This window comes from Haemaphysalis longicornis, unplaced genomic scaffold (assembly GCF_048455015.1).
Source record: "Haemaphysalis longicornis isolate Haplotype H1 unplaced genomic scaffold, Haemaphysalis longicornis Haplotype H1 scaffold_6, whole genome shotgun sequence".
NCBI classification, from domain to species: Eukaryota; Metazoa; Arthropoda; class Arachnida; order Ixodida; family Ixodidae; genus Haemaphysalis; species Haemaphysalis longicornis.
The window spans coordinates 45,026,282-45,040,305 of record NW_027526407.1 but is presented as its reverse complement, the minus strand read 5'-3'; the positions used below and the strand labels follow the sequence as shown (position 1 = coordinate 45,040,305).

At 44.0% G+C, this 14,024-nt stretch overlaps 1 protein-coding gene across 1 annotated transcript in view; it reads right to left on the bottom strand.

The window, feature by feature from the left end:
• Nucleotides 1-2,230: 2,230 nt before the first annotated feature.
• LOC144141524 (venom metalloproteinase antarease-like TtrivMP_A) overlaps nt 2,231-14,024 on the bottom strand; it is a 40,701-nt gene continuing 28,907 nt past the window's right edge. The window contains exons 10-13 of the mRNA XM_077673070.1: nt 11,736-11,903; nt 9,283-9,418; nt 7,608-7,736; nt 2,231-2,446 (exon numbers count right to left, since the gene is read on the bottom strand). Coding sequence (XP_077529196.1) covers nt 2,381-2,446; nt 7,608-7,736; nt 9,283-9,418; nt 11,736-11,903 — 499 coding nt within the window. The 3' untranslated portion in view covers nt 2,231-2,380. The remainder of the gene's footprint in view (nt 2,447-7,607; nt 7,737-9,282; nt 9,419-11,735; nt 11,904-14,024) is intronic.

The window sequence follows — 14,024 nt, the reverse complement described above, 5'->3', positions numbered from 1 at the left end:
TTTTGAAGCAACAATCGCCGTTTTGAATATTAAGCGTGGCGTCCCGCGCTCCCTGCTGGCGGCGTTCAGGAGGGCATCTTCACTTCACCTCGTCTCGTGATCAGAGCCATCTCATATTCCCATGTACGGCGCGCACATAGCGTGAAATGAACACTCTTCAAGGCAGGCGTGCCGAGTAGTCATGTGGCGCGCTGAACACTGTCTTGTAAGAAAGGCATAGCAACGCACACTTTACGGATTACCAATGACAGCTCGAGGTGAACGGAAAATCACAAGGGCGGATCGTTCAGCTAACCGCTTCCGGTAAGTTCATTTCACGGGGGATTATGTTAGAACCGGGAATGCGCCACCGATAGCAATATCTTAAATAAATTGTTACTTCTCTCCCCACTCCTCCTCCGCTCCCGGAGAATGAAATATTGGAAGCTCTGGTGGGTCACTTAACCACCTGCACTGCATCTTGTTCCTTTCAGCGCTTCTAATGAAATGAATTTAGCTACTTCCAGCCGAGTATATTTCTTGCAGATACCTGAAGCGCACAGCATCGTAGGTTATTGACCTCGCTAATTGCGCACCAATATTATTCGAAAACGAAATTGAAAGCGTCATGACTAACTGAGTAAGTAGGGAACCAGCCAGCCTCACGGTGTATAAATGCTGCAGTCCGTATTGTTACATACGATAACCTCACGAAACCTATGATTTACGTTTTTTCACATGCTCAACCACTTCGCAATTGTTTGTTTCAGGAAACGACAATGGATGCTTCTCCAATGAGCAGTAGCCATTCATCCCTCTTGTGACGTCACGAATCGTAGTACCCAAAATCGTACAGGGCGTCGTCTACTGTTTTCATGTTTCTGGTGTTTTCTGCCTTGTTCAACAACTAATAGTGGCGGTAATGATGTATTTAGATTCTCGGAACCGTAATCCATCGATACAGGCCAACTCGTTTTGATCCCTCAGTGTCCCTTTATACCCTGTCGAGTTGAATTACAACGTGTATCCGAATGTACCGGCGAAGGTCAAAATTTCGCTATCCCACGAAACGCTATTTTATTATTAGAAAAAATTGTGTTAAATGTTTGCTTTTTTTCGAGGCCGTATTCCTGCGGCTTCAAAACCGCCCATTTGTACGTGAGAAATAATCTTTCAACTCACACGAACCGATCCAGACTTCCAGGACATGTTTACTTTTGGTGCTGCAGACGTATACATTGCAAAAGTATGTAATTCGAGATGGTTATCTAAATACCATAGATGCCAAATGCGGTGCTGTTTTTATAAAAAATTGCCACCCTTACGTAACATTGGTATTTTTTATGTCCTAGTGCCGTCCTATGCATAATAAATTTTACAACAACAACAATATATTTGTGTTAATTGACCAGATGTAGGGGAAATCCCCAAGGTGGAGTAAGTTTCTGTAAAGGAAAGTTTGACATCCACCTAAATGCAGCCATACGGCTACAAAGGAAAGCTATACAGCTTTCTCGGAAACTTCGCAGTTGAAGAAAAATTCGTCCTGGTCCATCCTGGTCCAGGACGAATCCTGGACCAGGCTACAAAGGAAAGCTATACAGCTTTCTCGGAAACTTCGCAGTTGAAGAAAAATTCGTCCTGGTCCATCCTGGACCAGGACGAATTTTTCTTCAACTGCGAAGTTTCCGAGAAAGCAGTATAGCTTTCCTTTGTAGCCGTATGGCTGCATTTAGGTGGATGTCAAACTTTCCTTTACAATATATTCGTGACGCAAATGGCGCACGGGTACGCGGGCTGTCAGAATCGGACCCAGGTGGGCCAGGTTGAACTGAAAAGATTGACACCCAACAGTTATGGCATGCTCAAAAAAACTTGCTTCTAGCTTTCTATGCTCAGCACTTGCAACTCTTGAGATCACTTGACTTACAATTTTAGGTCAATTGAGAAATAATTGAAGAAAGTGCACTTATTGATATTCTCGTAGACTAAATTTCAGCCCCGAAATGCATTTCACAAGAATTCGAACAGGATCATATGTTTTACATGGTCACTTATAAAACGTTTACGAATTGTTATCACCACAAACCGAGCCGTCTTGTAATGCGGACGAAAACACATCAATAATTGCCTTATAAAATACACTTCGTAGAACTGGCGTGGTTACATATTCATTAAAAACGCTTGGGTATAGAGGTTAAATGAATCCAGTCACTGTTCGACATCAGTTTATTTTATATATATGCTCTGCCAGATATAAGACAACACAAAAAAAGCATATTTTATAATCGCACTTCTCAATTCATTCATTGCAAGACATTCTCCGCGGAGAGCAATATTTCAGACTTTATTAAAGAAGGAGGCGGGAAATCCTCACAGCTGTGAGATCCAGTTTTGGTTCCTAGCCGTAGGTATTTTCAAAAGGCCTCTCCCAGTTGTGATATCCGCATACACCACGCCTGCATGTCTGTGAAAACAAAAGGCAACGAACAGGTAAGGATTTGGAAAGGTAAGGTTTCAACAGTCGTAAAACCCACAGCAGTGACGGACGCAGCCTTTCCGATGTATCTATGTCCACGCTCGTTATGATGTACGATGTCAATCTCAAAAAGCCGAACCAGGTATTTAAATTCATACTCGTACAACCACAGTCTAATATGGGCAAAAACGCTGGGCTTCGAAGATTCTGTATGAAAACTTAAAAAGCCAAAAGAAACTGGGATGAACAAAACCTTTTTTCTGCTCCGAAAAAGTATCATATAGTGAAATGATAGAATCAGAACCTTCCGCGATTATTTGTACTAATTACTAGTGAAGTACGTTCGCCAAAGCTGCAACATCACACAGGGTCAGTTTTACACCAAAACACAGGTAAAATATAAGCGAAGAAAAAACGGCATCATCATCAAAAAAAGATAAACGTTGGCTATGAACGCATTTAGGCGCTTGCTTGACGGCCATAGTAGATTCGATGTGATGTTCCGCCTGACGTAAGGCCTAACGTTACCTGCAACAGCGCATTCATTGCTAAGCGACGGGCCGTAAGTCTATCGGCACATTAGAAGGGAGTGCGACACGTGGGTATTCAGCACCACTCGAACTGCTGCCGCCGCAACAGGAGGGGAGAATGGAGTAAGCTTCATCATACATTGAAGGCGGCAAGTACCTCTCACTAGTCTTCAGGAGCACATTGCCTAAAAAACTATGAAGCTTTATCACACCTTCCTGCTGTGAAAAATCTTTCAGAGCATGTCTAGAGGGGGAGTTTTAAGAGCCTGGTTAAAACTACTGAGGAATAAAGAAAATCCAAAAAGCCTGCGGAAATACAAATTTACCGGCGGTATTCTGCGGGTGAGGCGGATAACCAGAAAAGACCAACTGCGCCAACTGAACCAACTGCGCTTTCAAATCACAGTCGTATTACCACTGTGGAAGCAATGTAAAAACAAAACTTATGAATAACCACATTCATGTCGTGGATCTCATAATCAAGAAACGTGCACATAACAACTTAGAACTGCCCTTGTTGCTAGTCGCAAGTGTTACACAACTTTTCTCCCTTTGTGCGCAGTTTCTTCAGATTTCCGATGAATCCATATTATTGAAAGTGTCTTGTAGGTTGGGGAAGAGAAAAAAGAATGCTTAATATCTTATACCGGACTATAAGCATAAACTCAGCCCACCATGCAGAGGGCTTGTGTTTGAAGATTTTTATCTTTCAGGTTAACTTCTGACGAAAGTTCTGCATAAAGATTTATTTTGCACTGATTGCATTGCATTGCATTGCATTTTGCATTGATATCCCAGCAAAGCTGCGTTCGTCTCACTTGGGTAAACTGACCAGCTTCTTATGTCACTGAAAACCATTTACCCCGTGTACGACATTCGTACACCGCTATACTGCACGCGCCATATGCCACTCATAAGCAGAAGACCACATCAAACACAAAATAAAGTATATAAAAGTACATTTTTATATTGCCCTCTTCAGTCCTCGTATACGTGGCGAAGTCTTCTTCGAGTGATCCCTCGGCGTTTCACAACGGGCGGGAGGGCTTCCCATTATACTAAAGACCCCCCAATTTAAAGCAACTAATCTGGCACTGTCTGAAATGTGGGCGCTAGAGAACCTAATCCCTCGTCCAAATGCACCCTCCTCATACATCGACCCTCATACACTGAAACCCTCCAAGCGGACGTTCACTGCTCACTACTCTCAAAACGTGGCTTAGCACGAAGAGTTTTGGGCCTTGAGCCTGTTCTCTTCAGCCCACGCGGCCTCTCCCAGCCTCTCAGGGTGCCCCCATATTTCTGTTATAACGCCCCCTGCAAGATGCCCAGACCACAAACACCCCCCCCCCCCACACTTCTACTTCCGTTTCCCACACTTGACCAGAGTCTTCCTACCCCACAACCTCCTACCCTCCACAACGTAATGTGGTCAGTACTGTCATGCCACCAATATTTCTGTCTAAATCGGAATGTCGAAATTATTGCCAAAGTTAAATTATCTTCATCATCCGGTATCGACGACATAAACTCGAAATATCTAAAGAACACTCAACATATCTGCGCAAAATTGTTGTGCCTACTTTACTCACAGTCGCCTTCCATAGGTCAAGTTCCTGCTTACCGAAAACACGGAAGTATCACCCGAGTATTCAAATCAGGTATGAGACAGTCACCCCATAATTTCCGACCCATTTTATAAACCAGCATCCCAGGAAAGATCATCGAACATGCCATCTATACCCGGATGATGGTCATCCCAGATTCAAATAACTTCTTCAATTCCAAGCAGCATGAGTTTTGCAAAAGATTTTTCGTGCGCGACTAAACTGGCCATGTCTTCGCGCGACTAGCATATTAACTTGGACTGTAACGGGCAGAATAACGCCATCTTTCTGGACATCGTGAAAGCGTTCGATAAAGTATCCCATAAACGCCTTCTGTTCAAACTTTTCCGGTTAAACCTACATCCCGGCGTCGTAAAGTGGATCCGTGAAAATTTAAGTAACCGCACTCAAGGTGTCTTTGCTAACAATGCTACCTCTGCTCCCCGGACGGTAAAATCCCGTGTGCCGCAGGGGTCAGTTCTGGGCTCGCTTTTATTTCTCATATTTATCAACGATCACCCAAATCACCCATTCTGTAAAATCGGAATGTTGGGCGATGAGTGTGTTATTTACCACGCTGTTTGCAACGCTTCTGGTAAGTTAGCTCTACAAAGTGATCTTAAAAATACAACAATGGTGCGAAGATTGGCTAATAGAACTTTACAATCACAAATGATAAGCCTTATTCTTCAGCCGCTGCCGCTCTCCACTTGTTTTTCTTTGCTATCAGCATCATTCAAGTTTAATATCTGGGTTTCACATTCTGCAACCATGTTTCGTGAAATTTACATATTACAGGCGTCCAATCATCGAAAAATAAAACGATAGGATTCTTACGACGTCATGTCGTAACGCTCCTGCAGCTGTATTATAACCTTACAAAAATGTTGCAAGAACTAAATTAGAATATGCTTCCCCAATCTGGAGCCCGCAACAATCGTATCTTCAAGACGCCCTTGGGTCTCCTCGAAACCGTGCAACTACATTCACCCATATCTCGTACTCATATGACGTCAGCGTATCTTCACTGAAAGAAGAAACTGAACTACTCCACCTTTCCTTTCGCCGTTGTATAACAGTTTTTATTTCATAACTTTTCCCACAATTCGATGTAAATGCCAACTTGTTTTTTCCTCCAGCGCACATGTCATAACGCACTGGTCATGCCCTTCAGGTAGCGCGCCCACGTGCACGCGCCGTTACTTTTTCTACATCACTGTTTCCCCGCACAGCAGCTGCCTGGAATGGACTTTAAGGCGACTTTTCTGCAATTATTTGTACTTCAACCTTCACAAACAGCATCACTAATCACCTTTCATGGTAAAACAAACGTTTGTATTCGACTCAGTTTTTGATCTACCAACCCCTTATGTATTTGCCCACGAGGGGTCTTTCAGTAGATAAAATTAGATGAAATAAAATGAAATGAAATTCCTTCCTCAGTTTGAAGAAAGCGATACTTTCTAGATGTCACAAACTGTGCGCATCAATCGAGGGTGCCACACAATCTGAGCATCCTTGACCGATGCTCAGTGCCACCCTTCATAATATTACCAAATCTTAAACGGTCCCTGAACCGGTCATAATATCACTGGATACCGCGGGATGCAGTAGTAAACAAGTGCAACCACACTAGGAGGTCCCTGGGACGCAAACAATATTTTCTCACTAGACAAGCATTTCACAACTTTAGATGAGTAAATTTGCCGCAAACCTGCCAATTGAATTTACAACCCCATTGGCCGTCGGTCCCCCGATGCCGTATTACCACTACCCAAGGCGGCTGAGAGGCAAGCGATGCAGCAGAAGGTGCTAGGGATATCTGGGTCCGCTCAGGCCACCACTGAGAATCATTCATCGCAGTGTTCAATGCTCGAACTCTTTCGAGCGACACCTGTTCGTCCTTTCTTTTACATGAGCTAACTGGTATTCGATGGGGCATAAAAGTGTCGAGGCAGCTATGGCGGGTTGGTGATGGATTTCTAGCACTCATTACCGGAAATATTCTCTTTTTTTCTCGGGCATTCTAAAACTAACGAATCGGGGGTTGTGTCCTCGGTTTATTCGGCTATAGCAGGGAACGTGGTAGAATTTCGCACCATCAAATAGCTTGTAGCATCTCTTGTGATCATGCTCAACAAAAACAACAAGTTGCCCGTGGTACAACAATAATGAGGTTGTAGACGTTTTTTAAAAAACTTTCAATTGGGAATAAGTAAGGTAAACTAAAGCTCCTATACCTGTGACTACCTACAAACCGAAAACGCGTCCTGCGTAAGTACTCCCGCAATACCGTACAATCTGACTGAGGTTTCGAAAAAATGAGTTGAAGCCTCACGGGATTTTTCTTTTAGATACCTTATTTTTTTATTTTCTTTTAGATACGAATTTTGCTGCCTTATTGCACAGTACATGGCATTTAATCTTTAGTTTGCCGTTTTTGTAAGTGATAATTGTAAAATTGCGAACGTGTTGGACCGTTTTTGAGCTAGACCGCACAGAAATATCAGAAAGCATTCAGTGTCCTTCTCGGCTGCTCTATTTTATACATTGCGCCCCTCCTGAAACGTTCCGTATATACGGAATAATGGGAATGCATAGTACGTTCTAGGCATGACACAAAGCCACCACACAACTAGAAAGATTTTTGAGGAGCAAATGAAAATGAAATAGTAAATTCCTGTCAAAACTTTTAACACCGGTTTTGTATCTTTAAGACGACCAGAACCGCGAAATCATTGTCCTATGAATTCGGTATGTACGGAGTATACGGAAATCATACGGAGAAATATTTGCTTATTATCAAAGATAAAAACATGGAAACAGTGCCCAACGTTCATATTGCGCGACCTCATGTGATTTCACTGTTTGTGGAACTAACTGTAGTTCCGCTAGGGGGCGTCATACTCCGTATGAGCTCCCTATTTCCATAATTCCGTATATACGGAACGTATTCACGCAAACCTAATAATCAGCCAAGCGGGCCCAATAAACCGATGTTAGGCCACCTACCTTCCTTTCACCGCAGACCATTGCTTCGGGCATGTTGTACTGTCGACACAAAAAAGAACGGTAGTTCCTGTCCCCACCGGTTATCCAGCAACACTCAATTTTACACCTGCTGTAAGCCACGTTGTTCCTCTGGAACGAAGAGGACGGAACGGTAAAGACACCTACATCGTTCCCCAAAGAAGGAGCGACCGTGCAACAGCAGCAAGGTGATAGGTAGTCGTATTGCCACAATGGAAGTAATATAGGAAGACAAACTTTACGCGCAACCACATCTATATCATGGTTGTAATAATAAAAAAACGTGCACTTAAGGAAGTTTTGTTACAATTGTGTGTAGTCCCAAGAGTTGCACAACCTTCTTGTTAACAGCAGTGCTGTTTAGGCCGACTTTCGTCCGTCCGTCGCACTAAAAAATGTAGAAGCCTAAAAAATGTGGGTTGGTCGTGGGATACGACCCCGGGGCTTTACGTTGTACAACCGGCAACCAAACCACCGGGCCCCTTCAAGGACCGGAGGTGCACGGGGTTTGCAGCGGCGGTGAACAGTAACATGTGCAGCCTATTGGAAAGAAAAATGGACGCTTCCTGATGTTGCAATCGAAGATGGGTCCCCACAGTCGTGAAACTTGCGTCTATCCAATTGAGATACCACCGCATTCCAACCGCACATTTCTTTTGGGTTCGTGGCGCCGGAGTTGACTTTACACTTGGCCGCGGATGCTAGCCAAGCCTCCTAAAATGGTCTCCTAAAGCGGTTCACATGTATCCTAAAGCGGTGCACTTTAGGAGACGTGAAAGCCTGCAGACGAAACGGTCTGGGCCTGCCAGTCATGGAGAGCTTTCAGGAGTAACTTCGGAAATAAATGTAAGGTTCAACAGCCGGTTCTCCGACGAAGGGAGAGGGGCCGTCAGCTCTGGTGTTTCTCCAGCCTTGTGAAATTTGTGCAAGCTGCGCAATTTTTTTTATCTGCAGTTTGTGCAAACTTCCAATGAATTTATTTGTTAAAAAAATTGGTTATGGTGTCCAAGGAAAAACAATGTGGTTATTACTATATTTAGGGTAATATAAGCAATAAACTCCGGCCCGCATTCATTTAGGTTGTATTTGGCGTTGTGTAGTTTTGAGGTTCATTTATGATGAATGTTATGCTTCAAGATTTGTTCTGAAGGGCTCCATCATGTTAACAACACAGCGTAGCAAGAAAATGAACTAAAGGTGGAGCACGCAAGAAGAACGCTGCGGTGTAGTATTTAGGTGGGTGACCAAATAAGCTCAATGTTACACTTTGCTTTGCGATGGCGACAAAGCCTGTAATTTTTAAATGCAAGAGCATTTAGGCAAAGCCAGATTAGACACACGAAAACGCTCGTGCTAGAGAGAATAAATTACCTCAGCGGAGCACATTTATACTGAAAGGAATGCAGACGTAATATTTCCTTCCAAGACCAACATTCCTAGGTTTATCTAAATAAGACACCCCTGAATACTAGCAATAGAAGCTACTTGCAGTCGGCTGCATCAAACACAATTACAATTCACCTTTGTGGATTCTCGGCAGCTTACCTTCAGATAAACCGGTAGGCTGCTAGCCTAGCCGACATGAAATGCTTACTGCTTGTGCTGTGAAAGGGTGGCCTCTTAATCAGTCTAATGAAGTCTATAAACAAAAACGTACGTTGTGTGGCATGACCCCATATTTTCTCGGGTGCATGATGAGGCACAGTTGCAGGTGTGTCAAAGTGTGTCCTGGGAAGTACTTTGTTCTATAACTTGTGTCGTAAAGAACTTGAATGCACTGAGGCCGGAGAGTCCTGCGAAAAGAATAGTTAAGCAGCGATTACACGATTGGTATAGTGGGACTGTCGGCGCGTTCAATGATTTCAAGGACGAGTCTCTTGCAGCTTTCGTCATCATATTAGCTATGCAAGCTATAGGTGTTTTATTTTGAATTCCTTCAACACGGAATCCGGTCTAAAACTTTTCGACATTTAGTTTTGCTTCAATGGCATAGCATGAGAAGAATTCTCGTTGTACCAGTCAATTCTCCCCCAGTCACAGTTCAGTGTTTTGGAAGTTCGCTAAAAAGTATTTTAAGAAGGTGCTTATTGGTTGCACAACCTGTTCCACATCTTAGATCTTAGCTACATCAAATTTGAAGACATATTAATGGCGTTAAGTCAAATGGCGTCGTCTAGCCTCGAGAGGAGCATCATAACAAGTCAGCCTCCAATCAAATACCTGCCTGAAACAATGATCAGGGCTCAGAAGCTCGAACCTAAAGTTACATTGTGTCAAAAAAATGAAGGGGCCCGTCTAAGTAAACACCACACCTGCAATACAAGGGCAACTAAAATTTATGATGCAGCTGCAACAAGTGGAGCTCATAAAATAGTGGAAAGGCGTTTGTATTTTTGCGTATTCAAAAACAAACTTTTTTAATATAAAATACTCTTCGTTTTTATGTTTTTAATGTAAATTTTTCAGATTTCAGAGAATCTTTTGTGTCAAAGGTCATATGTGCTCCTTAAATATGAAGGAAGCTCACACTAACGCGTAAGACTTGAAGATAGAGAAACTGTGCGCATCCTTCGCGACCATCCCAACGTTGAAGTGCACGATTGCAGCCGATTTGCTTTTCCTTCGCTGCCGCAAGGACGCTTACTCCATTTTTGTTGCTATATAACGACGAAGAAGAAGCAAATCGAGGAAGCAGAACAAAATGAACGGAATGCGTACACTTACTAGGCGCATAGTAGGTGCCCGCAGGTGCAACGTGTATTCTATCAACCGTTCTGTGTTGGCAGGGGGACTGATTCCTTTCCCCATAGTCACAGCCGAGTGAGTAAACCGTTTTACTCTATGTGTGACTCTATGTCACTTTATATCAGGCAGCTTGTCAACCGGTTTTTCTTTTTACGAGACTCCCCGGAACGTTTTCTACGAACTTTCTTGCAAAGAGAACTAGCCAGTGCTTTGCCCATATTCATTGTTTCCGCATCGAATGAAATATTTGGTACAATGAATGGCGATATGAAGGAAGTAGTGAACTTGTTTAAGTTTCTTACTGTGTGATGTTCCATCGAGCACCTCCTAACAACCGTATTTAGGGAAGACCTTTACCGATAATATGAAGGAAGCGCTGTTCCCGGTACCGCTGTATCGCTCATTATACAACTATGTGCCTGGTCAGGCTGTTCTATCTTGTGTAAACAAATGGCTGTCCCAGCGCCCATGAAAACATTTTTTCTTTATGTTACACACCAGCACCGTCCCAGTTGAAAATAAAAAGGTTTCTTTGTTGCCTTGTCCAGGAAAACGCATTATGTGAAAACCCAGAAACAGTTGAGCATGCGTTCACGGAGTGCTGGGACGCCATATTTCTAGGGTGTGTTGCAAATGACTTTAAAGAAAGGCAGGCCCATTTCACCAGACAGCATACGATTTCTCTCTGCGCAAAGTGATGGCAGTGTGCCGTACGATCTTATCATAGCTTTAGGCCTGCATGCCATTTGGAGGTCGAGGTTGGCAGTGCGTCGTGCCGATCCTGGAGCGCTCACTCTGAACAAGTGATTTAAACAAAGTATAACCATGCTGTATAACATGCCCAATTTACAAGACCCTGACCACGGATGGCTACCAGTTTTGGAAGAGCTGTGAACTTTTGAGGTTTAATTTAAGTTTTGCCCTCAGCAAAAGCTCGGCAGACGGTTTTTAAACTATCCTTGACTTGAAGCATGTTTTGGAAGAAGTGACAAAAAAGCGGTCGTAGCAGAGTCGGCAAGAGATACGTGTTCGAATCCGGCCGGTGCCAGTGATTTCTTTTCTTGACCCTATATACGGTGTTTCGTGAAACGCCGGAATCAACGAATTGCTAAACTGCTCCGCTGTAATATCTCTGCGTATTCCATAAATAAGTGCTCAAAGTGTAAATAAATGTCTGAAGCTGCACCTTCACGTTAGTATGGAGTACTATACGATAAAGTTCCCAATGCACGCGTGTGTTACGTAAGTTTTTGCAGTACTCAGGCTATTTTTTCTACTAGAGTTACTACACAATTTCGGTAAGTGATACGTATACCCAACATTTTGTCTCGGCAGAGGTAGATTGTGTCGAATAACCGTTGTCACCTGTAAAATGCTCGTATCTGCTGCATTGAACACGGCGACAGTGTGTATTTCTTGAGGCCGCCCTCTGCGTAGCTCATGAGGTATCCTTCGCGCCAAGGACAGCTTCGCGCTCCGGGATGACCAGGAATATAGTTAACAGGACCGTTGCCGTCATGTGTAGCGCCTAGTCTGAAAAGCAAAACGGTTACGGTCAGTGTGTTCCAAGTTGGTGCTTCTCCCTTAGCTTGAGAAAACAAGAAAACGTGCTAGTTGAAAGTGTTTTATTTTTGCTTGCGCCCATTATATAGTTTAACATGGTCGTAAAAGAGATTACTTGTAGAGAAGGTAACCGCAAGCAGTCTCTCTTAGCGTGAAAAAGCTAGAGAAAGTGCAATTACGAGATATTTTGTAGTTCCTTGCGTCACTCATACACTTCGAGATTGCCCAAAAAACTAAGTGAAGAGCCGGTTGCATCACGCAATAAACATTTAATATCTCGTTTAAAATCATCAGTAATACACCAGTGGATGCGCTTACACTCTTCGGCGCGCCGAATATTACCCGCGTATGGAGACATGAGCCAAGGCTGTCTCTACTATATTCTACTAAAATGTCACCACCATTTATAAAACATTTTCCTATGAATGGGTTGACACTGCTTCAGTTTAGACGAGTACACTGTACAATTGTATTGCACTGTACAATAGTATAATTCTACGAAGATGTTAACCTTGTACTGCGAGTTTTAGATGGTCAATTAATTTGGAAAAAGAAATCGGCATAGTGCGCTACCACGTCTGATACGGCCGCCAGTCAACAAAAACAAGGTTAGGGGACCGCACGGCCATTCTTTTAAGTGCGAATGCACTTCTTAAGCGACCCTGAACCTGCGTCCACCGGCGATGTCCGCATAGCATACCCACGTGGGGGATTGGCCAGGAATCTCCTCGTCTTCCTTGGCAACGGGGAGAGATGGGCACGCGCTGCCTGGCCGCTGACATGGCACATACCCACGTGGGGGATTGGCCAGGAATCGGGCGTGAGAAGGGCTAATGCACCCGCTTAAAGGAGTACTGACACGAAATTTCAAAGCTGAGGTCCGCTCTAGCAATCAAGTACAACGACAACACAAATAGGTGTCTGTGAATAAATGCATCTTTCTTTCTTTATAGTTGTGTGTGTGTGTGTGATCTCTCTTTTGCGAACATTACCAAACCGCGCAAATTCAACTCGTGCATTCGCACTTTCACATTCTTCCCCTCGGGGAAATGGGGGGAATTTTTTCTGACCCTATTTCAGAAGGCAACTTATTCAAGCACATTTATTGCTGCCTTAAAGGGACACTGAAGTGATATGTAAACATTGCGGGATTACTAGCGCAAATTGTAGTCCGGAGTCCCCAGGCCATGTTTCGACCACTCTAGGCGCGTTTACGCGATTTTATTTAGTAGAAAAACTAATTCGAAAATGCTGTCCTCCTCTCTTTACGCTCGCCCATTTTCTGTGGCGTTTTCGTGTGACGTCAGGAGGGGATGAGCTGGCAATGGGCTGCGCCACAGCTGCGCTACTGCACGGCTCCCCGGCCGACAGAGTCAGTCGGCCCAGCGTTTCGTCCGCCGGCCGCCGGCGGGTCGTCGCAATCAAGGAGGTTAAAAAAAATTGCTTTGTCGCAATTCGTTCGCTTAGTTGAAACGAAGCCAGGACACGTTTGTGAATGGAAGAATCTGCTTTTCTTTACTTGGTTTGTTTGTACACTGTATCTAGCTCCAAGTCAAGGTCGCGTCACACAAGCGCTGCACAAGCGCACATGCGACGCTTCGCTGACTGGTACGCCAGTAGGAAAATATAAGGCCTCTTGAAGGCGGGAGAAGAGTCAGCGAAGTCAATATAGGTACTAAGGAAATAAAATCAACTGATATTTTTACCGTACAGCGTAAAACTAGGGCGCGGGAAGCACTTTTTTGCGCTGGGCGAGCAAGCACAGCGGTCAGCAGCACGACTACGCATCTGCGAACGCTTTTCCGTCTACGAAATGCAATTGCTAGACGTGAGCTACTGTGGAAACTCGGGCGACGCTTACTGCACGATCGCAGTACAACAAATAGCCACCTAAGCTGCTTGAAATGCCAAAACTAAATAAAAGTGTAAACCGGTTGTACAATATATACCGTATATTAGCAAGGCATGCGTGTCCTGCTCCGTAGCTCAGCTGTCTGGGGCGCTGGGTGTGTCACCGCAAATATTTTGCAAGTCACGAGTTCGAATCCCCGCGGGTACGTGCTTTTTTTTTTGTAAATTACCTTTTGTGTT